The sequence below is a fragment of the Stegastes partitus genome, unplaced genomic scaffold (assembly GCF_000690725.1).
Source record: "Stegastes partitus isolate 25-593 unplaced genomic scaffold, Stegastes_partitus-1.0.2 Scaffold430, whole genome shotgun sequence".
Taxonomy (NCBI): domain Eukaryota; kingdom Metazoa; phylum Chordata; class Actinopteri; family Pomacentridae; genus Stegastes; species Stegastes partitus.
The window spans coordinates 393,367-415,608 of NW_007578161.1; the positions used below are offsets into that span (position 1 = coordinate 393,367).

At 41.1% G+C, this 22,242-nt stretch overlaps 2 protein-coding genes across 2 annotated transcripts in view; both read left to right on the forward strand.

Annotated features, from left to right (window-relative positions):
- Positions 1 to 1,328, forward strand: part of pho (phoenix) — an 8,202-nt gene extending 6,874 nt beyond the window's left edge. Inside the window, exon 8 of the mRNA XM_008286086.1 lies at positions 5 to 1,328. Coding sequence (XP_008284308.1) covers positions 5 to 1,118 — 1,114 coding nt within the window. The 3' untranslated portion in view covers positions 1,119 to 1,328. The remainder of the gene's footprint in view (positions 1 to 4) is intronic.
- A 1,880-nt stretch (positions 1,329 to 3,208) lies between these two features.
- aspa (aspartoacylase) lies at positions 3,209 to 19,069 on the forward strand. Its single transcript, XM_008286082.1, has 6 exons — positions 3,209 to 3,543; positions 7,295 to 7,490; positions 12,444 to 12,537; positions 14,013 to 14,120; positions 16,840 to 16,949; positions 17,913 to 19,069. Exons 1-6 carry the CDS (start codon positions 3,302 to 3,304, stop codon positions 18,102 to 18,104), a joined length of 942 nt encoding a protein of 313 aa, XP_008284304.1. The 5' UTR covers positions 3,209 to 3,301; the 3' UTR covers positions 18,105 to 19,069.
- Positions 19,070 to 22,242: the final 3,173 nt, after the last annotated feature.

Sequence of the window (22,242 nt, forward strand, 5' to 3'; positions counted from 1 at the left end):
CCAGCTCTGTGAAAAGAAAAAAGAAAAAGAAGCAAAAGTCAGCTTCTGTTGATGATGATGCTCCAATTGGAAGAGATGATTGTATAGATGAGAGCTTTTCTAAGGAGGTTATAACAGAGTCGCCAGTTCAAAAAAAGAAGAAGAAGAAGAAAAAGGAGAAGACCGAAGATGAAAATGTAGGTGGCGCTCAGGAAACAACAGAGGGCGGCGAAGACCAAGATGCTGGACTGGTGGGCACAATCACCAACAACGACACCGTGACACAAAACGATGATTCTGTGCGGAAAAAGAAGAGGACCCGTTCCTTCCTTGTTGCTGATGCAGAGGAAACCGCTGCTCAGACACACCAGGAAACGCAGTCCGGGGCTGCAGACAAACCCGCCGGTGAATCAGCAGAAACCGCAGGAAGCTGGATGGGCTCTGATGATGGGGTCAGGAAAAAGAAGAAGAAGAGGAAGAAGGTGTCAGCTGAAAGGGAGAGAGTGGAAAAAGACCACGAGCTGGATTTTGAGGAGCCAAACACAACGTGTCTGGTAGTCGAAACCGGGCTCAAGAGAAAGAAGAAACGCAAAATGGACGAGGAGGTGGCCTCCGTGGAGAAATCAGAAAGAGATTCGCAAACTGATGAGAATGTGGGGTCAAAGAAGAAGAGGAAAAAAAAGATTCCACCAACTACGGCTGAAAATAATGAATCAGAAGAAGCTACACTGAATGTTAGTGTCTCGCTTTCAAACAAGAAAAAGAGCCAAACTGTGGCTGCAAAGGGACTCAATGACACATGTAATGATGGCAGTGCAGCTGATGATAGAACAACAAGGGAAGCTCTGGCTGAACGCGCTTCCCCATCTCCAGAGACACCAGGAAATCAGCCACTCAATGATGTGAAGGGCAAGAAAAAGAGGAAAAAGGTCAAAGAGAGTGACACAGTTTCACTTGAGGCAAAGTCATTTACAGAAATCGAGGCTCATAAACCCAAAAAGAACAGAAGAGAGACAGAGTCCAGCTTCAGCCCTGTGTTTTCAGACACCTCTCTCTCTCAGTGTGAGCCATCCTCTTCGCTCAGCATCCGCAAAAAAAAGCACAAAAAAAGCAAAGCGGAAACTTTGCAGTCCCACTGAGGATTTCTTTACAGACTGTTAGTGTGAAGCCGCTCAGATCGGCTTCTCAAATACATCGAGCTGTCAGTGTTTTTACATGAACTACCTTTTTTAAAGATGTGTTTTGTTTTGTATCAAAGCATTTTCACATTTCATTGTTGTATTTTTTTATGTTGAGAAAAGGCACTTTTTAATGTATAATTTCAAAATAAAAGCGTCTGAATATGAAAATTACATTTTTTTTTTTTAGCAGTTGAGATTTTCTTAGAACAGGTTCAATAGCGTCAGTCTCAGTGTCTCAGGGTTATAATATCTAATATATTTACTCTAATTTACAGTTTTGTTTAGGCCGAAGGGGGGAAAAAATCAATTTTTACAGTTTTTTTTTAAAACTCACACTGATCTGGTGATAAATTAAGGACAAGCCGACCTATTTTCAGCTTCTTCCAAGCGTCTCTTAGTATAATGTTGTTCTTTATAACCTCACAGTTTTGCTTTTTTGCTTTTTTTTTTCTATGTAATTTCAATAATATAGCCTACAGCTTAAAGGGTTAGTGTGTGACTAAATTTCACAGTGTACTGGGTCTGTTTTTTGGTGGTTTTAATTTAACTACACTGCCTTCCAACCTAACAGGTATAAAGCTGAACACATAGTCTGGCTTCTAATGGATATGGAAAAGAAAAGGTCGGTTTTCAGTACAGCACAGGGACGCTGGCTCTTTCTTTATGCTTGCTTTGTTTTTGCCTGCAGCTTTGCCATGAGTGGAAATTATAGACAAGTTAAATTCTCAAGCGTGCCAAATCCTGAACTGGTGCCATTAATGCTTGAAATTCTAATTGTTTAATCTGGGATTGCTGGTTTCTGTGTTGGAAATTTTAGCTTGTTTCCTGTTATTTAGGTGAGCTTTACACTGCCTCAGTAACCAGTGTGCACTTCGATTGAGGATTGAGGTCCTTATAAAAGCTCTGTTTACACACAAACACCAAGCTGATGTTTTCAGATTTCTTGATAGGTCTGCTTTACAGACTGGTGGGCGTCTGAACAGAGGGATGAAACAGAAAGAAAAGCACTCGGTGTACCGTTCATCAGGTCATGTGATATTGTCCCACTGCTTTGGGTAAATTGTTTGCAGTAATTCTTTTTTAAGAAAGTTAGTACATTCTCTAGAATTTAGTTTGTTGTATGTGTTTGGAAGTTTTGCACAAAATCGTCTGACTTGTCTGTTGCTTTTTTACTTTTAATGTGGTTAGGAGACACTAATAATTACCTCAAGCAACACGTTAGACTCAACAGCAAATTTAGCAGAATCTTAGTTGTTGCCTATCAGCCACAACATTAAAACCATCTGTCTAATATTGTGTACTATGAAAACAGCTCTGACCTATCGGGACATGGACAGCAAGACCTCTGGCGTTGTCCCGTGGTGTTTGGCACTGGGATGTCAGCGGTAGATTCTCGGCCACGTGCTGGCACCACTGTCTGGGAGCTCTGTTGCCATGGAGGGTGCTCTTGGTCTGCAGCAATGTTTAGGTACATGGATGCCAGGACACAAGCAGCTGCATTGTAATGAGATGATCAGTGTAATTCACTGTACCTGTCAGTGGTTTTATTGTTAGAGTTAATCACTGTCATGCAGAATGATGTGATTACATAAACTGTAAGTGGAAAGAAAAAACAATGCTGCAATCATATTTTTAGTTGTCCTTGAAGTGAATTTGACTTCAGAGGTTATTTTGCATCCCGTAAATATGATTTATGGTTTTATTTTGGAGAACAATACCAGAAGGAGTGGATCCCGTCATGTGCTGGCTTGACAGTCTACCTGTACAGTCCCAGTCAGCCCAGTGTGTGTCAGAATCTTAACCTGTTCAAACTAAACTATGGAAATGTCATGATATTTTTGGAGAACTTCGTCTGATGAACGCAGCTGTTGTTTCCTGTGAGTGTGACAGTGGGAAGTAAACACTAACAAGTAAAGAGTGGGAGGAACCGAGCGAGAGTTTCGCGTGTAACCCGAGACGCACATGTCGAACTCAGCGCGTTTTACGCACGGTGAGCGACCACAACAAGGCAGCGGCGCGTTACGTAAGAGCGCAGCCCGAGCAGGCAGTTCAGCAGAGAAGCTGTGGAGCTCCACCTGGAAACTTTTCCTCCGCTGCTCTGAGACCCGCGTGTCCGTCCTCGGCTTCTTCTGCTTCCGAACATGTCCTCGTACAACAACACGGCGCGGCTCACCGAGGCCAGGCGGGTGGCGATATTCGGAGGAACGCACGGAAACGAGATGTCAGGCGTGACGCTGGTGAACCTGTGGATGAAGAACAGCGACGAGATTCAGAGGAAGGGAGTCGAGGCGAAGCCGTTCATCACCAACCCGAAGGCTGTGGAGAAGTGCACCAGATACGTGGACACGGACCTGAACCGAGCCTTCACCCCGGAGAACCTCAGGTAAACACGCTGCTGCTGCTGCTGCCGCTGCTGCTACTATTGTTGTTCCTGGCTGTTGTCATGAAATGTTGAATGGAAACTTTTGATGGCACAGATCCAGAAAAGAGACTTTAGAAACAGGATCCGGTTTGAGATCTTGTTATGCTCAATCCAAAACAAAGGCGCACGGTGCCATCGCGTGTTGTTGTCCAGCGGTTCAGTGTTTGACCCTTGCAGATCATGACTACGATTTGTGGACTGACAATGAAATCATGCAGTGTTATTGACATAGATGTGTGTGTTCGACCACACAAATAAGAATCCATGTGGTTGGCACAATAATACAGATAAACGCATCCACAGTCTCCAAATGGAAACCGCTGGGTGCCAATCAAACCGGACATGCCCTGTTAAATCTGATCTCCTCTTGTGGTCACGTGTATATTTCCGCCACGCTGTTACTACCCACCACAGGTACAGTGTGATGTGTGTGTTTACCATCCGTGTCCCCCCTCTCCGCGCCCCCCTGTGCCAATAACAGCGGAGCAGCGTGTCCCCTCCTCCCGGACTCCAGCTGACTGCCAGCCAGCAGCGAAAACGTGAGCGGAACGTGACCGAGCTGCAAATGATTTAAGACCTCTTTTTCTTTTTTTCTTTTTTTTTTATTCTTTTCTTTTGCGTGTGTGCACTACAGCGGAAAACCCAAGTCTTACGCAAACGCTGGCTCATAGTTGAATGCGCATGAACACACACAGCAGGAGCAGAAGCCTATTTACTAATGTGGTTGGATAACAACGTCCCCGCTATTCATTAATCATCACAAGGATGTCATCCACAGTGTTTGTAGTCTCATCTCCAGCGTTGTTATTTATTCATTTAATCAGGTTTTGTTTTATGGATGCTCCTGTTCTGAAGTAGATTTACTCTGGTTCTGTGCTGAAGGGCAGTTTAAAGGTACTTCATTATTTACATTTTCAGCCATTTAACTCTTTCTCTCCACAACATGTCAAAGTAAATTGGTATGCTTTTTACCCACTATATATACCTTTCCGGTTAAGATTTTAAACACTAAAGATGTGACCAGTTGATTAAATATGGTGCCTTATTAACACTGACAAAGGCACACAATTTATTTATTAGTGACCAAGTTGAGAGAATAGGTCGTTTTCCACAGCAGGGACTTGTGACCACCTCTGAAGAACCTCTTGCACGGCCCTTTGCAAGGAACAGAAACATTCCTATTCCAGGGTAGATACCACTGAGTGGACCTGAAACACATGCAGGTTAAATTCAGAGAGGAGAACTTTTATTCTGGCCTCTCGATGTCCTTGTCAAGTAGCAGTATTTTAATTTTTAGCATCATCATCAGCAATAACATATACTTACACAAGGACCCTCCATTGCTCTATTTCTAGGTTTTGCTAGAACTGGAGTTCAAATCAGTAAATACTTTGTTCCATTGTTTGGACGCACTTGGAATTAACGCTGGTTCTACCCCCCATTAGGAACAGAACGTTTGCACCACTTTGTGACTGCCTCCGAGTTCCTGCCGTGGAAAGCTGCCTACATAGGGAGCTTTTTCTTAGGTAACACTTAGCTGATACAAAAGAATCTGGAACAGTTGCTCCAAGCATTAGGGTAAGAATTTAACTCCAGTTCTACGAGTTCATTCATAGCTTTCCAACAGGCTTCACTGTGGGTCTTTAGTAGAGATGCACGATATTAAAATTTCTGGCCGATGCCAATAGTAAGCTTTCTGATATCGCCGATAACTGATCTTACTGATGTCGAGATTCAATTTTTGTTCACACGAAAAATGAGTCAGCACTGTGAGAAACTATTCAAAAGAAGCCCAAATTAGACCACATAGTCTCCGTTATTACGTAACAAAAGTAAAACATGTTTAAACATATTTTAACATATTTAAAGTCCAGGACCGTTTAAGTAAAAACATCTGCAAAATAGCAGCGATATCAAATGTAGAGACGAAGGCGCTGATGTTAGACAATCATCAGTTTTTCACATCGGCTAAATTTGTTCTTCGGACCAATACCGATACCAATGTAGTCGCCGATATATCGTGCATCTCTAGTTTTTAGGGGAGGCCAGACATTCGCCGCCCCTGTTCATATACCAAACTGTATATGAAATAGTCAACTGACATTAATACATAAATAACCATAAACCAATAATGTAGTAATTCTAAAATATTTTAATTAAAGTACATTTAGTGTCTAATACTTCTAGTTTTCTAGTCACTGAAGTTTTAATGCAAGAACCTTACTAGTAATGGAGTATTTTTAGATTTTGGTTGAGCCAGCATGGTTTCAAACAGAGACATAAAACTGTCATCACAAATTTCCCTCCCAAGTTTAAATATTAAGGTTAAGTATTATTCATGATACAGATTAACCTGACTATATGAAATATTAACATTAGGACCTTACTATATTATTTACTGTATACATTTACTTGGCTCATTTACATAAATGTTATGATTCAGATCCTAAAATGTTGTATAACCATTTATATGACAGTTTTACATATTAAAGTTTAGACCCCACAACATTATTTATCATACAAAAACTTAAAAATACAAACTAATTAACATAAATATTAAGGTTGAGACCCTACAGTATTATTTACTATGCAAGTATACCTGACGAATTAAAATGTTAACGTCAAAGTCCTACAGAAGTGACAGAAACTACGCTTAAAAAACATTATTATGACATAATTCCTCTCGTGCTTCATTCTGTGTTTGACCGATAGAGGCTAAAATAAAGTGATGCTGACAGCTGAGAGCGCTCCAGCCTCTTCGTGCAGATTTTAGTTGACCTTCAAAGATTTTCTCAGCGTCTCCAGCTTACACACTGTTTGGCCTCTCTGAAGGAAACGTATAAGCAGATTAACCAGTTGGAGACTCTTACTAAAAACAGCTCATGCTCTCCTTTTCTTCAACTTAAATAGACTGACAGCTCCTCAAATACAAGCACCCGTGTGACCTCTCAGCTGCAGTCAGTGCGCTGGAGACCACTTTATCAGCTGCTGGTCACACCGTGCTGCTGTACTGCAGGCCAGACAATAGCAGATAGCTGCTGAAAACCAGGTCTAAAGGGCAGATGTGAGACAATATGGACAGCAGAGGTGCTATTCTACTGTAGCTTGGAGAATGTCCTGGACTAGGGGGTTATTTTGAAATGCTTTAAAAGAGAGAGAGAAAAAAAAGAGGGCAGCTCTCATTCTCTGGTCAGAGCATGCAGGATGACAGTTCAGCCTGGGGACAAAACACACTCTCTTCAATGCAGACACGCAAGACTTGAAGAAGAGTGGATAGGATTTCTTGTAAATGGTCACAAAGGGTCCAGCTGAATGCAGCTTTTGTGCTCCTGGATTGACTTAATAGCCGCCTTGACTTTCTCCATAAACACGTTAGCACAGCGACCACCGAGGGATCATTTGCAGTCATTAATGTTTTCCTGGAGAAGTGTTTCAATACAAGGTGCACATTCAGCACACAAACGAGAAGCACTTGTCTTCCAGCTTTTGATCCTTCCTACGGTTTAACCCTGTGCTACCTTCCAGCTTGTTGAGATTTTTCCAGCGTGGGGTTAAAGTGTGACATGCCGTCTGGAACATCCCGGTGTAAATAATTAACACGTTTCATTGCTCATTGTTCCTTCAGCTGAACTTTCCGATAAGCTGTGAATGTTTAGACGTCTGACAGCTTTCTGACGCTACGTGTGTGTGTGTGTGTGTGTGTGGCCTGCAGTGCCCCGGGAGGAGATGAGCTGCCCTACGAGGTGCAGCGAGCCCAGGAGATCAACAGGGTGTTTGGACCCAAAGGAAGCCCGGATGCCTACGACGTTATCTTCGACCTCCACAACACGACGTCCAACATGGGCTGCACCCTGATCCTGGAGAGCTCCAAAGACCACTTCAACCTGCAGATGATGAACTACATAAAGGTGGCAGCCGCTAAGAGAAAATTCAAATCTTACCGTACACCTAACATCACAAATACACCAAGCGAACTGAAGGCTCTTAGTTACGAGCAGTCAGTGGAGGAACCTGCTGGCACATTGAGATACTGGTGAATTTAAAAACCAGAGAGTGAGCAGTAAATAGTACATGATGCTGGACATGCTGTATACAATAATAATAATAATGGTACATTTTATTTGTATAGCACACTTTAAAATCAGGCAACATCTCAAGGTGCTTCACAGGAAGAAGAGTAATAAAATGCAGAAATCACATAAATACGTTTTTATGTTTGGCTCTGATTTGCTGTCACACTGCTGGTACTGCAGCTGGTAAAACACAGATCAGAAAAGTTATTATTCTACTGGTATTTATTACAGAGAAGATTCAGTCAGTGACATTAATTTTGCTCTGATGTGGCCAAAAATTAAAGTAACATCCTGCATAAAAAGCACAGTGTCCTGAATGTAGGGAAACATTTTTGTTCTGTCAACTTTTCAATATGAAAGAAAGCGAACAGAAGTGACAACAGTGGAGTAAATTCACCTCTACATTAAATTAACTCAATTTACTCAGGTTCTAAATTGTACTTTAAATGCTTTATTTTCATGCTACATTCTACTTGGACAACAATATGTTTCAGACGTAAATATTACCGTATTATGTAGAATATATTAGGACTTTTTACTCCATCAAGTTTTTAGTTTAGCATTTTAGACATTGCAAACCTATCATGACAGGATATACAGTGAGTAAAAGGTGCAGCCTGTGCATCTTTAAAAGTGGACCAACATGCAGTTCTATCCATACACAATATGCACTATTATGTTGTTATTCTGCTACACAGATGGTTGCGTTTCCCCTCATATCAACCCCAGAAAAAAAAACACACACACACAGGGCTCCTGTGGATGTTTCTAAAAAGGCTGTGACTTTGCATTTTTAATAGGATCCAGCAGCTAGTTACAGATTAGACTGCAGCACCGTGTTAATGGGATTAGTCCTGAGGTGTGTGTGTGGAACACAGTGTGCAGACAAAACACGGGATTTCTGGAGAATTTGAACTTTACATTGTGTTTGGGGACCATAGATGAAATGCATGTACAGTTCAATGCACCTTGAAAGTACGGCAGCGACTTATTCAATTACAGCTCTTTTTGTTAATGATGATTTATAAAGTTGTGTGAATTAATACTGCTTGTGTGTTATGCATTGGTATAACATGTAAAAATAGAACAGTGACAGAGCCCGTATTGGTGCATAGGGAATATTTGTACTTTGCACTTTAAGTACAAATTGCTGATAATATTTCACTTAAGAAATGTTGCATATTTAAATTAAGTAAAGATGTGAATGCTTCGTTTACCACTGGGTGACTCAAGGTCTTTGATTTGTTCTGACCTCTGTCTGAGTCAATAATTTACTAAAGTCAGCTCTCTTCACTACAGTTGAGTTAACATTGTGTGAATAGTAGAATGACTTGTTGAGTGTTGGGCAAACTCATTCAAAAGCTCAACCATCCAAATATGCTGAAGGTAATCATGTGCTCTCAACCAGAAACCCCAGATGAGCCTGAGGAGACGTCTTCTTTATCTTTAAAACCATAAAACATGTTCAGGGAGTCCCTAAAGAGATATAAGATTTATTTAACAGCATCAGGCATTAATGCAATTGCCATTGCCACACGAATATACTGTTCAGGATAAAAACAGTAAAGCTAAGAGCTCATCACAGCCACTGTTAAATTAAAGTCCTCTCAAGGGAAAAGAGGGGTAAGATGGCAGATGTTCAAGCCAGGAAAAACACACTTAAGCACAAACACGTGCAACAACAAAAATCAGGCAAACAGTCGAGACCCCTGAGAGCAGACAGACACACTCATGATCGGCTATTCATCAGTCAGAAATGTAGAATCAGTCTCAGCTGGCCGTTTGAGAGCGCAGCAGCAGTGTATATAAATGTGTTATTGGCCGTGGAACTCTTTAATCTCAAAGCAATAACATTAGTCAAGCTGCGTCTTTTTCCATAATTATCATGTCCTCTGACAGTATTCTTTATTAATTTGTAATTGAGACTTTGCTTCATTTGGATAATTCTTCTTTCCACTGCATGCAAAGAGCTTTTGAATCCGTTCCAGATCTGAATGTGTTCAGGGGGGATGTTTGGCTCTGACCTTAACATGCTTATTTTGAGTCATCTGCAGCATGTTGGTGATGAATGGTGGAGAGCTGCTGTAGGCCACAAGTTCTCTTCATAATCAAAGTGACACTGAATTAAAGTCCCCGCCAGGATTTTTACTGTTACACTGAAAGCAGGGCTGCTTTTCCACCTAACAGTTGAGTCCAAATGCTTTTAGCGCCATGAGAGCTGATTATCTAAAATGCAGCCTAAATAATTAACAGCAGTTTTAGCTGCTGTTAGTGTTGGAGTTTTGGACATTGTTTTAGCTTCCTCAAAGAGGACATTTGTTACCAGAGAGCCAAACAGCAATCTTTTCTACCTCTGAAGGATCATTTTCATGAGATCCTATCAAAGCAGTGTCATCGGCGTAAAAACAGAGGTCACATGAATAGGTAGGTTTGAAGTTGTTAATGTATGATAAAAAGAATAATGTTCCCAGTACACTTACCTGAGGGACCCCACAAGGTATTGGCCTCTATTCTTGGATGTCTGTTCCACTCAGACCAGTAGCTCTGAATTTGTACAAGCTCACATGATTTACAGAATCAAAGGCTTTTAAAGATCACGTCAAGCCATACTGCAAGGCTTGTCTGCACTCACGTCCCTCCTGATGTGGTCCGTTGAATATAACGTGCAGGTTTCAGTGGATTAAGCCACTGTAACTGGCTTTATTTTTCTTCAACAGCACAAAAAATGAAGACTGACCTCTTGATACCTTTTGTCTAATTTGCTGTCTTTTATAAAGAGGCTGGAACTTTCACTTTCTCTGTTAGACAGATTAAAGATATGGACAACATATGCAGCAGCAATGATAGTCTCTAATAAGTCTGGTGGGTTTAGTGTGAAGGTCTATGGCTTTATTTATAGCAGATATTGCTATTACAATATTGTTAAAAAAAATAAATCAAATTGCTGTTTTTGTTCTCAACTGTATCATTTTGCTGCTGGTGATTTTCCTTTTCAGAAATTCCTCTATGCAGGAAAAAAAATAGTAGTATAATTATCACAACAGGTGAAAGCCTCTCAATCTCACATTCATCACGTTGTATATTACTAAATGTTATAAATCTGCACACTATTACATTTGCTTACTGACTAATTTAGAATAGTACATTGTGCACAGTCTCGGTTTTAAACATCTGTCACTGACTCTTTCATGCTTTTCTTGTTCTTCAACTCAAAACAAAAGCATGGTGAGCAACACCAGGGAGGACAAACGGAGCCAAAAGCAACACGCTCTTTATCAGCAACAGAACTCGTGATAAATGTGCGCATAGCTTTTAGAGATACAGATGACAAATTAAAGGAAAAACCTGAGCCCTTGACCCCTATAGTGAGGGGATCCAATGGCTCTGTTTGCTGTGGGAACATTTTGCTGACATGGTTTGAGTCCATTTGTGCCCTTGGAGGAAAGGGTCACTGCAAATCATTACAGAGTCGTCACCCTTACCCTGTCATGAAACTTTTCTATCCTGATGGTATTTTCCAGGATGACAATGTCTCCATTCATAGTGCATAGGGAGTTTACAGTCACCAGATCTCAACGTTACTGAACACCTATGGGAGATTATGGTCCACTATTTTAGACAGCGGTCTCTACTGCCATCATTAAAACAACAAATAAGGAAAAATCATTTTGAAGAAAGGTGTTAATCCCTTCAGGAGAGTGTAAAGACTTAGAAAGTCAATGTCAAGGAGCACTGAAACTGTTCTGGTGGAATATTATGGCCCAACACCTTACCAAGACACTTAAAGTTGATTTTTTTTTTGCTTCCTTTGTCACCCATATTTACATAGATTGAAGGTTAACTTCACAAATCATCCACTTACACAGCCAGTAAATCATAAACATTATTTACTTAATGACGCATTGCTCGACCTTCCTGATCGTTCTTCTGTTGAGGAGCTGCTTCACATTCAGATGTCCTGATTTTAGAGGCTTTTTCTCAGTGCTTCACAGTTAAATTCAGTGGATCTATCTGTTAAAACATCCAAAGTAAGAACTAAATCTATGGGAAATAGAGCTGCAGCAATAAATTGAATAATAAATTAGTTGCTGATTATGAAATCAATTGCCAACTATTTTGATAAACGCTCCATCGCTTTAGCAATTTTTAGGGGAAAAAAGTCTAAATTCTTTGATTCTACTTCCTCAAATTTGAGCATTTTCTCTTTTTCTTTCCTCTGCTATGACACCTAACTGAATATCTTTGGGTTGTGAACATTTTCCATCCTTTTCTGCCCGTTTATTGTTTAAACAAGGAAACAGGAAGAGTGTTCAGGTACCGTACAGTATGATGATGTACTGATTACCTCATGATGGGGTCCATTAGGCTCCTCCATTGATCCACACATCGCTCATGTAAAGCTGATAAGCACAAACAACCTGCTATTATCTGAACCTCTAACAGTTTGAACTCAGCAGAGCATAACTTAACTTCTTTACCCTATCGGATGATGTAGAGGACCGCTGTGATGACACTTTATCTGATAAACCGTGAATCACGATGGTCTAAAAATGTGCTTTTTCCTGATGACTAAGACGGGCTACCAGCTCCAGCTTGATTCATACACATGGTCTCCGTGTCTGTTTGTTATTCCGTGCGTCACATTTGGTCCAGCATGAGCCGATGCAGATTTAATTTTCCATTCTGTCGAGCAGAACCTTAAAACAGTTGGCTTGGTGTGTTGTGGTGTTTGTGTGTTTTCATGCGCAGCTGACATCTTTGTTTTTTTTTGTTGGTTTTGTGTTCCAGAAAGCCATTGCTCCAGCTAGTTGTCTTGTTCTGCTGAATGAACATCCTCTTCTGAAATATTCCACTTCACGCTCTGTAGCCAAGCACCCAGTTGGTGAGTCTCTCTAGTCCGGCAAACCTCAGAGGACGGGGGCAGCGGTGGGAGTAGAGACCAGGGGCACAGTTTTAAAGAAGGGGGAAGGAATAAAATGAGAAAACACATGTTAAGATTTTAAAGTGTGATACCCAGCTGTCACTAAATGTACATTATTAATAGGTAGAATATGTATTCAGTGTGATAGATTTCTGCCAAATAAATGCATTTAAATTTTATAACGAGAAACAAATTGCAAAAAAAGTGCTATTTGTAACTTCAAATTGCCTGTAATGGTGTTTTGCATCCCTATTCTTATGTGTTATCTCTTGGTGCGATTGTTTTTGCCACATAGATTTTATTAAGCAGTCGTTTTTAGATCAACATCAGTGGCACAGATCAGCTTTATAGCATATTAGAGATGTTATTTAAACACCAAGTCTTTATGCATGATATAATATACAGCAAAAGAAAGGCAAAGGATTTTAATCAGCAGCCACACAACCTTTTCTAGCAAATTTGCAGAATTTTCCATTTTAAAATATTAAAATAATTTCCTAACCTTATCAGAAAAGTTACTGTTTCTGTTTCATCAGTCTCTTTATTCATTACCAGCCAGTTATCCATTGTTTTTTCATTTCTGCAGTAACTTTGAATTTCTTTGTGGTCATTTTTTACATTTATTTTACTCTTTGTGGTTGTTTTTCTTCTCTCTATGATCTTTTTGTGGGGAGATTTGTGTCTCTTTGTAGTATTTTTGTGTTCCTTTGTAGTTGTTTTTATGTATTTGTGTTGTCATTTTTTTCTGTTTGTAGTTATTCTTGGTCTTTCGGTAGCAACTTTGCATCTCTGTGCTCAGTTTGCACTTGTTTGTGGTCATTTTTGTCCATGTGTGGTTGCTTAGAGTGCATTAATTTTACATCTGTTTGTGGTCAATATTATTCCCACCATGGTCTGTTTGCTTCCTTTTGTGTTTATTCAGAATTTCTTTTTGGCCTTTTTGTGTCATTATTAGTTTCATACTTGTTTTTTTTTCTACAAGAACTGTTAAGAGTCCCTTCATCCAGAGGCTCTGATGCCCAATACTCACATTTGGGCCATGATGACCTGATTTCAGGGGTTTCAGGGGTAACTCCTTCCCCAAATACCACGTAATCTGCTAATCTGGCCCTGCCCCTGGTCAATAGATAACATATAATTTATTCCCAACCAAGTTACCAGTTGGTATGTCTGTGAAGATTCTCAGTCATCCAGGTCATGGTTGTTCTTGTAGTTTAATCATAGCAGCTGGACTTGCTTGAAGACGTTCCACCTCTCATCCAAGAGGCTTCATCAGCTATGACTGAGTAGTTGGGAGTTCCAGATACTTACATCCTTAAGGAGCCATTAACACTTGAAGTGTTCAAGTGTCTCCTACGATTAAACTATGAGAAGTCCCAATTGGTAGACAATAGTTTTATCGTGTGCAAATACATCTTTTGATTGTGTCATCACAGGTCTGGAAGTGGGTCCTCAGCCTCAAGGTGTTCTGAGGAGTAACATCTTTGAAGCTATGAGAGTCATACTGAAGCATGCCCTGGACTTCATCGAACTGTTCAACGAAGGTAAGACTGTAACCCGCCGCATTCGGCTATATGACATCCACAACCGGGCATGTCACAAGACTTTAACGGACTCGGACGCTGCATTAGTCTGTATTTCTTCTGCATATTAAACTGTCTCTTGAATTTGTGCTCGGAGCCTAACTTTATGATTCATAAGGTGTTATGTAATAGGAAAATAGGTTGTTTACAAGCAGTTTGTTTGCCTGCATCCCTGTAACGACAAACATTTTGTGACAAAATGCCCATGGGGGAGAGCGTCTGACTCAACCAGATGTACCTACACTCACATCTCTAATTTTATCTACATCTGCCTCATCCTGCCTCCGCTCTGCCCGTTCTCTACCCCGAGGCGCACAACAGTGTTTGCAATGCTCAGGTCCACGGCAGTGACCCCCCCCCCCTCCACTTTTTACATAAACAGGCGGTCCGTGCCAAGTGCGAGTTGCAGTCTGCCGGTTTCCTCTGACTGTCCTGCGGTTGAATGGCCTTCTTGTTGGGAGTTGGTCAGTTTCCATGTCATTAAAGTCTGGCTGCCAGTGGCGTGGTAATCTTCTGTAGTGGGACCACACTGGCGCTATAATGAATGCTCTGGCATGGTGATGAATTGGTGTTCCTGTGCTTTGAAGCTGAGCAGCATGAAGGAACAACTCCTTTCGCTGTGAGAGCCAATTTTGTTACAGCTGAAAGCGTCTTGCTCTGAAGAAGAACCGCCAACCACGTCGACTCGAACTGTGACTGCCGGAGCATTTGTCCTTCCTGTTCTGTGCAGCCACTTGCATATCAATGCAGTTAACCAGGTAAAGCAGTTAATTAGAAAATGTACGTACTTAGCGTCTGAGCTGTGCCAAAACACCGCCGCAATTACTGTGCAGCTCTGAAGGTTGAGCAGGGCCCACTTAGAAAGTGTGAGAAACCGTCCAGCTTTTTGTGATGTAGCTCTGTTTAAGATTCATCTTCATATTTAAGGCTGCATTTTAGATTCACCAAGAACATGAAAACTGATGAGATACCCATGTGTATGTATAAATATCTGAAGTATGCACCTAACAGTTGAAGTTACAGGGACTTCAAACTCACACAGCAGCAATCACATAAAAACATATTATATGTATATAAAATGTGTGACTTTTTTTTCCCCATGTTTGGCTCAACTTGTGTATAAAACCAGAACTACACCATGTGCTAGTTCATTTCCTCTACCCTGACAGATTGCTGCATACATTTTTACGACACATAATTATGGAGTCCTACAATTGATGTTTTTGTCTTCCACTGCTGTGGTCCCAACCGAAATATCTCAACAAATATTGGACAGATTAAGATTAAATTTTGAACAAAGATTGATGCTGCTGCTATACTGAATCAATCCAAACAAGGTGAACATGGCAACCGCATCAGCGTCCCAGCAGTGTCATTGTGTGAACACTTGCTTCTTGATGTTAGGTCTGTAGATTCGCAGTCATCCAGATCAAGGCAATACAAATTGCTTCTGAACCCTGAAAGCCATCTGGACTTCCTTTTTGGTCCTTGAGGATGTTTTACCCCACACTGAAGAGGCTTCAGTGTGGTGGGGAGTAGCATGTATTTTTTCCACTCCCAGCTCACATGATTCAAGGTTCGTCAATCACCTGAAACTCAAACTTAAATAAGGGACGCTCCTTTAGCAGTGTTTACATTCTGAACAGTAAAGACAAATGGTTTTAGAGAGGAGTGAGGTCTGCCATGGGCTGTAAGGTGGATCAGTGGTTAGCACCATCGCCTTGCAGCTAGACGATCCCCGGTTTGCATCCTGGTTAGGACGCCCGGGATCTTTCTGTGTGGAGTCTCCATGTTCTCCCCGTGCAGCGTGGGTTCTCTTCTGGTTCTCCGGCTTCCTCCCACACAGTCCAGAAACATGTTGAGGTTAATTGGTGATTCTAAATTGTCCGTAGGTGTGAATGTGAGTGTGCTTGGTTGTCTGTCTCTAAGTGTAGCCCTGTGATAGACTGGTTACCTGTCCAGGTGAACCTGCCTTCACCCTGAGTCAGCTGGGATAGACTCCAGCCCCCCCATGGCCCTGATGAGGATTAAGTGGTGTATAGATAATGGATGGATAAAGATCTGCCATGTCAAACTGGAACAGCCATCTCTCAACAAGGGGAGGTGTTGTACAGCATCACTTATCAGCTTCTTATGATACAGTCCTGACATCCATCTCCAGGCAGTTTCACCACCATCAACACCTTGAACCGTGTGAAACTTAAAATCATTAACAAGCCTTGATTCATATAAGTTTTAGATTACTGATGGTTCTTGAGTGTTCTTGATAATAAATACCTAAAACTCTCAACTAGTGAGTTTGCAAAGAAGCTTCCTCTTGGATTAATATTTAGCAAGTACAGCCAAACACAGCCGTTAAACTAGCTTTTTGGCCCAGTTGTGTATTTTTTTTATTTTTTATTTTTTTAAACAAATTTTGTCCTTTATTTCAAGATAACTCAGAGCAACAAAAGTTTTCACAGAGGATCTGAATTTTCTCTGACCTCTTCAAAATGCATGAGGGAAAGCTGGGTTATGATAATTTGCTGATAAATCCTCTTCCAATGCTTCTTATAAGCCGGTGGCAGTTTGGAACAGTTTGTGTTTGGAACTTAAGTCTTCTAACTAGAAAAACATCTCTTTCACTGTGTAGTCCATAACCACAGACTGTATCTCTGTTGTTTCTGTGTTCTGTCTATAGGCATGGAGTTCCCTTCCTGTACCGTGGAAGTTTTCCGGGTGTCGGAGAGGATCGACTACCCCAGAGACGCCAATGGAAACATCATCGCCATGGTCCACCCCAACCTGCAGGTAAATATCAGCAGTCTGCATACCTTCACTCTCTTGTTCACTGATCAGCCACAACAATAAAACCACTGACAAGTGAAGGGCATAGCAGTGATTATGTCGTTACTATGACAACTGACTAGGAGTCGGGTATATTAAGCCGCAAGTGAGCAGTCAGCTCTTGAAGCTGATGTGTAGGAAGAAGTGAAAATGACCAAGCGTATGGATATGAGCGGCTTTGTCAGAGGCCAACAAGGAGCGTCTGAGCGTCAGAATTAGACCTTGGAGTAATGGAAGAAGGTGGCCTAGTCGAATGAATCATGTTTTCTTTGACATCATGTGGCTGGTGCATGTGCATTGTATACTTGAGCAGTGAATGGCAACAGGATGCACTGTGAGAAGAAAGCGAGCCAATAAAGGCAGTGCGATGTGGATGCTACTTTTGCCAGCTCCCGTTGCATTGTTGCAGACGATGTACATCCTTTCACAGCAAAGGTATTCTCTGATGGCAGTGGCCTCTTTCAGCAGCATAATGCTCCCTGCCACACTTCAGGACACATTTCAGGAATGGTGTAAAGAACCTGACAAAGAGTTCACACCGCTGATTCCCCAAATCTCAATCCTGTCGAGCGTCTGTGGGATGTGCAGGAGAAACAAGTCGGATCCACGGAGGCCCCACGTCACAACTTCCAGGACTTACAGGATCTGCTGAAGGTGCCTGACATCACAGGACACCTTCAGAGGTCTCTAGAGTTCACGTCTCGACAGGTCAGAGCTGTTATTCTGACTACACAATAGAGACAATATGAGACAGGTGGTTTCGATGTTGTGGCTGATCAGTGTATGTTTGCACTACTGAACCTGTCCGCATTGGTTAATACGAAAGAGGAAATGAGACTTCCTTAGCCGACATGAGAGTACATCACTTTAGTATGAGCAACGTACTCGGGTTACTTTCCCTGCCGTCATTGCTTGTTGTTGTTTCAGGACTGTGACTGGGAGCCGCTGAACCCCGGTGACCCAATGTTCCAAACGTTTGACGGAAAGACCATCCACTACCAAGGCTCCGGCACGGTCTACCCCACTTTTATTAACGAGGCGGCCTATTATGAGAAACAACAGGCGTTTGTGACCACCAGGCGAGAAACCTTGGTGGCCAGTGCCATCAGAAAAGCATGAAAGCTGCCCTCGGAGGCTATCGCGAATAGCCACAGTGGCAATCTGTGTATAGATTTTGCACTTTGCTCTGCTAGCAAATGCCAGACTTTCTGCACATAATGACTAGATACCATCTTTTACACACTGATTTAGTTTTTTATGCGAGAATCAATTAACTATGCAAAAGGACATTTGTTGAGGCCACTGTGAAAGTCTTTGATCTGAAGACTGGTATATTGTTGTGGTACATATTTATGATACTGTTGTTATTTAAAAATATATTTACATTAAATCGACTAAGTTTTTATAACGTCGAGGCCAGTCTTAATCATTGGTGGCTCATGGATCATCAGAAACACTCTTTTTAAGTTTCCGACTACTGCTCAGGAAGGCCAGTGAGGATCATAACCTGCAACTTTTGACCCAAAACTGTAGCTGTTTGTCTTCTTCTGAAAATATATTTGTACCATCTTTGGGGGTGGTGGGCGGGCGGGGGGGGAGGGTTGTCTTGTGGCCTTTCATACTACCTACCTGAAACTCCAGTGGTTGCATTTGTGGTGCTGTCCTATTGTTGCCTTAATCGAGTTTTCAGAGAAAATTTGCACAACGAATTTGGAGTGGCGTTTTGTCGTTTCTATGTGTTGGACAACAAGTCGTTATTTTGATAAGAAACGGTACCTGTTCTCTTCCTCTACACACATGGGATGCAGCGTGAAACATGTTTTATAATAATATGTGTATCTATTTTCATATCCTCGTACTGTACATTTTGTTTTAAGTAATGTGTAGAACGTGAACCATGGAAAGCATATGTACTTTCTATTGTTTTTACGTGGTATCAAACTGTGGTCTTCAAGTAATTTCTAAAAAAAAAAAAAAAAAAAGCAGTTTTCCTGTAAGCACCATTTGTATGTTTAGTAAAAGTCACTGTCCTAGAAGTCTTGTGGAAATTATACAAGCAATAAATGTAATACTGTGCTATGTAATGGTGTTGTTCTTGTTGCACTCAGCGTTGAATAATTGTCACTTTGCCACAAGAGGGCGTCACAGTACCACTGATTGGAGTTTTCTCCATCGAACACACTGTACAGGAGTGGACGGTAGCAGACTGTCGGAGCTGCATGTTTAGCTCCTCGGCCTCTCACTGCTGCAGTGCATTGTCAATGTCTTGAATCCAGCTGACAGCAACTACTAAACCTTTACTAAACATTCCTTCTGACTTCGTAACTCAAATATATTACTTGCTGCTTTCGTCTTGACAGAATCAGAGCAGAATTTCTTGCTACTTGTGCAATCTTCATCCATCCATCCATTAGCTGTATCTGCTTTATCCTTTATGAAGGGATGCATTGAGCTCAAATCTGTCCTAGCTGACCAATAGGTTGGGTGCACCCTCTACAGGTCGCTAGTTCATCACAAATAGACACACTCACACCTAAACTCAAAAAAGTAATTCAGGGTAGCTATTCTCACAGCTTAATTAAATGCAATGTTGCAAGAAAAAATATCTAATTCAGTGATTTACCTTTTATTTGCATTATTCGTTTTGATTTATTTATTTATTTTGATGAGCTGTGTTGACATAATGTTAGTTATTGTGGTAACCTCATATTGTGTGTACCTTTAACTTCAATTTCTACATCAGAAATCAGAAACAGATTTATTGGCAGGTATAGTTCACACAATACGAGGAATTTGTTCTGGTGCAACAAACCAACAATAAGTATAGAGTACACAATAAATATACAGTAAAATAAAGTAACTAAAAATAAAAGTATCTGTAAGAGTGCAAAGAATCAAAGTTAAATTTAAATAAAAGCCATAGAACAGTAGTGTTATTTACAGGAATGTTGAGGGTGGTGATATGTTGGTATTTACATTTATACAGATGGGGCAGGGGGGCATCAGTGGGGGCATTGTTCATGAGGCTGGTGGCAGACAGAAAGAAACTGTTTTTGTGGCGTGAGGTTCTGATGGACTGAAGCCTCCTGCCAGAGGGGGAGTGACTGGAAGAGTTTGTGTCCAGGGTGTGAGGGGTCGGCCATAATCTTACCTGCACGCCTCAGAGTCCTGGAGGCGTGCAGGTCCTGGAGAGAAGGCAGATTGCAGCCAATCACCTTTTTGGCCGAGTGGATGATTGATTTAAAAATACATTCAAGTGCACCAACTTAATGTTGGTTGTTACATGTAGGATTTGACGTCCTCTTCCACCCGTTTATAAAAATAAAGTAAATGCCAGGATACATTTAGGCAGCAGAGGTTTCGTGTTAGAGGACCTATAGGTTAAACAAATACAATACGGGATGTTTCTAGGTGATATTTTCCGAGGCAATATGGACTGTTTTCAAATACACAACTGCAGTTATAGTAAAGATGACTGTCTCAAAAACTGATTCAGACCTCTGGAATTTAATAGGTATGTCCTGTCTATTTTCAGGGGGAAACTTTCTGAATCATCATTCTTCAGAATCAATTTCTGGTTTGAACATGTATGGCTGAATTACTCCAATATTGCAACTTGCCAATGTGTACTACAGAGTTGCTTTATAGTGTTTGAGCAGAGTTGTAGGTGCTTGAGAGAAGGGATGAATGGAGAGAGAGGCAGGGACTTCGTAGAGCTGCACATTCTAGATGAGGCAACAGTGCAAAGTTATATTTAAGTCATTCAAAGGCAGGACGAGATTGTTTTCACAGAATAAATATATAACTTCAATACACAGAGATGAGTGTTTTGGGGGGGTAATGATCAGGAGACATCAGTTATGGTCTTTAACTCTTGACCAAAGTTAATTGCAGTAAAAACAACAGTTTCCCCACATCTCTCCTGCAAAATGCAGCAGAATCAGTGCAGCTGTACAGACCAATGTTGCATCTTCGTCACAGTCAAAGCAGACAAAGACACGAGGCAGATAGATACAGCTGATGTAACCCGGATGTACAATTGTCATTATATAATTGGTTAGACACAGTTTCAGATCTATTCAATGATAAATCCAAGAGTGGGAGTCACTAATTCTAATTTATGCCGTTTTAAACAAAGATTCGGTGCCTTGTATGGTGCAGAGTATCACCGTTGTAAATAGCATGTGTTACTGACACTGCATTTTAACACAACACTGCTGACATGTTGTATATGTACATACTGCATGTTGCAGATAAGCTGTTCGGTGTTTATAGAAGACACATATGTGTTTACAATGTCAGTACATGCTGCTATTACAGAGATTCTGTGTCTTTCATCCTGTTGCTGTCTGCCTCATCGTATTGGTCAGTTCTCCTCATTGGTAGCGATGAATTACATTTAAATTAGACGTTTTGGGAATCTAGGACATCTGGATTAGAATGAAGGTGAAGGGGACTGAGAACTGTGGTTTAGGAATATGTTGAGTTGTGATGCAGGAAGGGCTGGATCATGTTACAGAGTAAAAACATTCAGAATATTTTGATGGATTGATATGTGAATATATCATTAAAAAAAAATCAGCTTACACATTTAATCAAGACAAGTCATCGCTATTTGTATTGTACGTTTAAAACAACCAGAGTGCTTTCTTGTTGAAAAATAAGATGAATATTTGTCAATTTAATTTAGAAATGAAGACCACAGGCCCAATAATGTTGTAGACAGAAACCCAGTCAATCCAAAGATTCTCTCTGAACAAGCACTTAATAATAGAGAAAAAGAACTCCTTTCAAGAGACCTTAGACAGGACCAGGGTCAGGAGGGCAGCTGTCTGCCTCCACTGGTTGGGGTGAGGATGACGGGGGAGGGAGACGAGGATAGCAGAGACAGAAACCTAACAAACAAGGAAACACAAACACTGTTGAGGCCTGTGATTGCAGAACAGAAACCTGAAGCTCCAGAGACAGAAATACCTGCAGAGAGGTGCACAGAGAGGACAGTTAGGGGGAAAGAGCACACAAAACACAAAGTTAAAGGCGTGTAATCGTAGTATAAGAGTGCATTTACCAGAATGTTATACGTCATTACATTGGTGCATTCTATGGCTTTTTGTCCACCTTTGATTAATGCAGTTCATATAGGTTTGGCTCAGATCAGTGGCGCTTGATGAACGGCTACAAGATGTGAAGAATGCAGTTTGCCAGGCACACTGTATTATTCCCCCAGTCATTATCTCTGGACTAAACTCCACGCCGA

Excerpts from the sequence above, each read along its gene's own strand:
- aspa (XM_008286082.1), top strand. The coding sequence starts at position 3,302 with ATGTCCTCGTACAACAACACGGCGCGGCTCACCGAGGCCAGGCGGGTG. Across the intron at positions 12,538-14,012 it reads TGTAGCCAAGCACCCAGTTG|GTCTGGAAGTGGGTCCTCAG; the intron begins GTGAGTCTCTCT and ends GTGTCATCACAG. Across the intron at positions 14,121-16,839 it reads CATCGAACTGTTCAACGAAG|GCATGGAGTTCCCTTCCTGT; the intron begins GTAAGACTGTAA and ends TTCTGTCTATAG.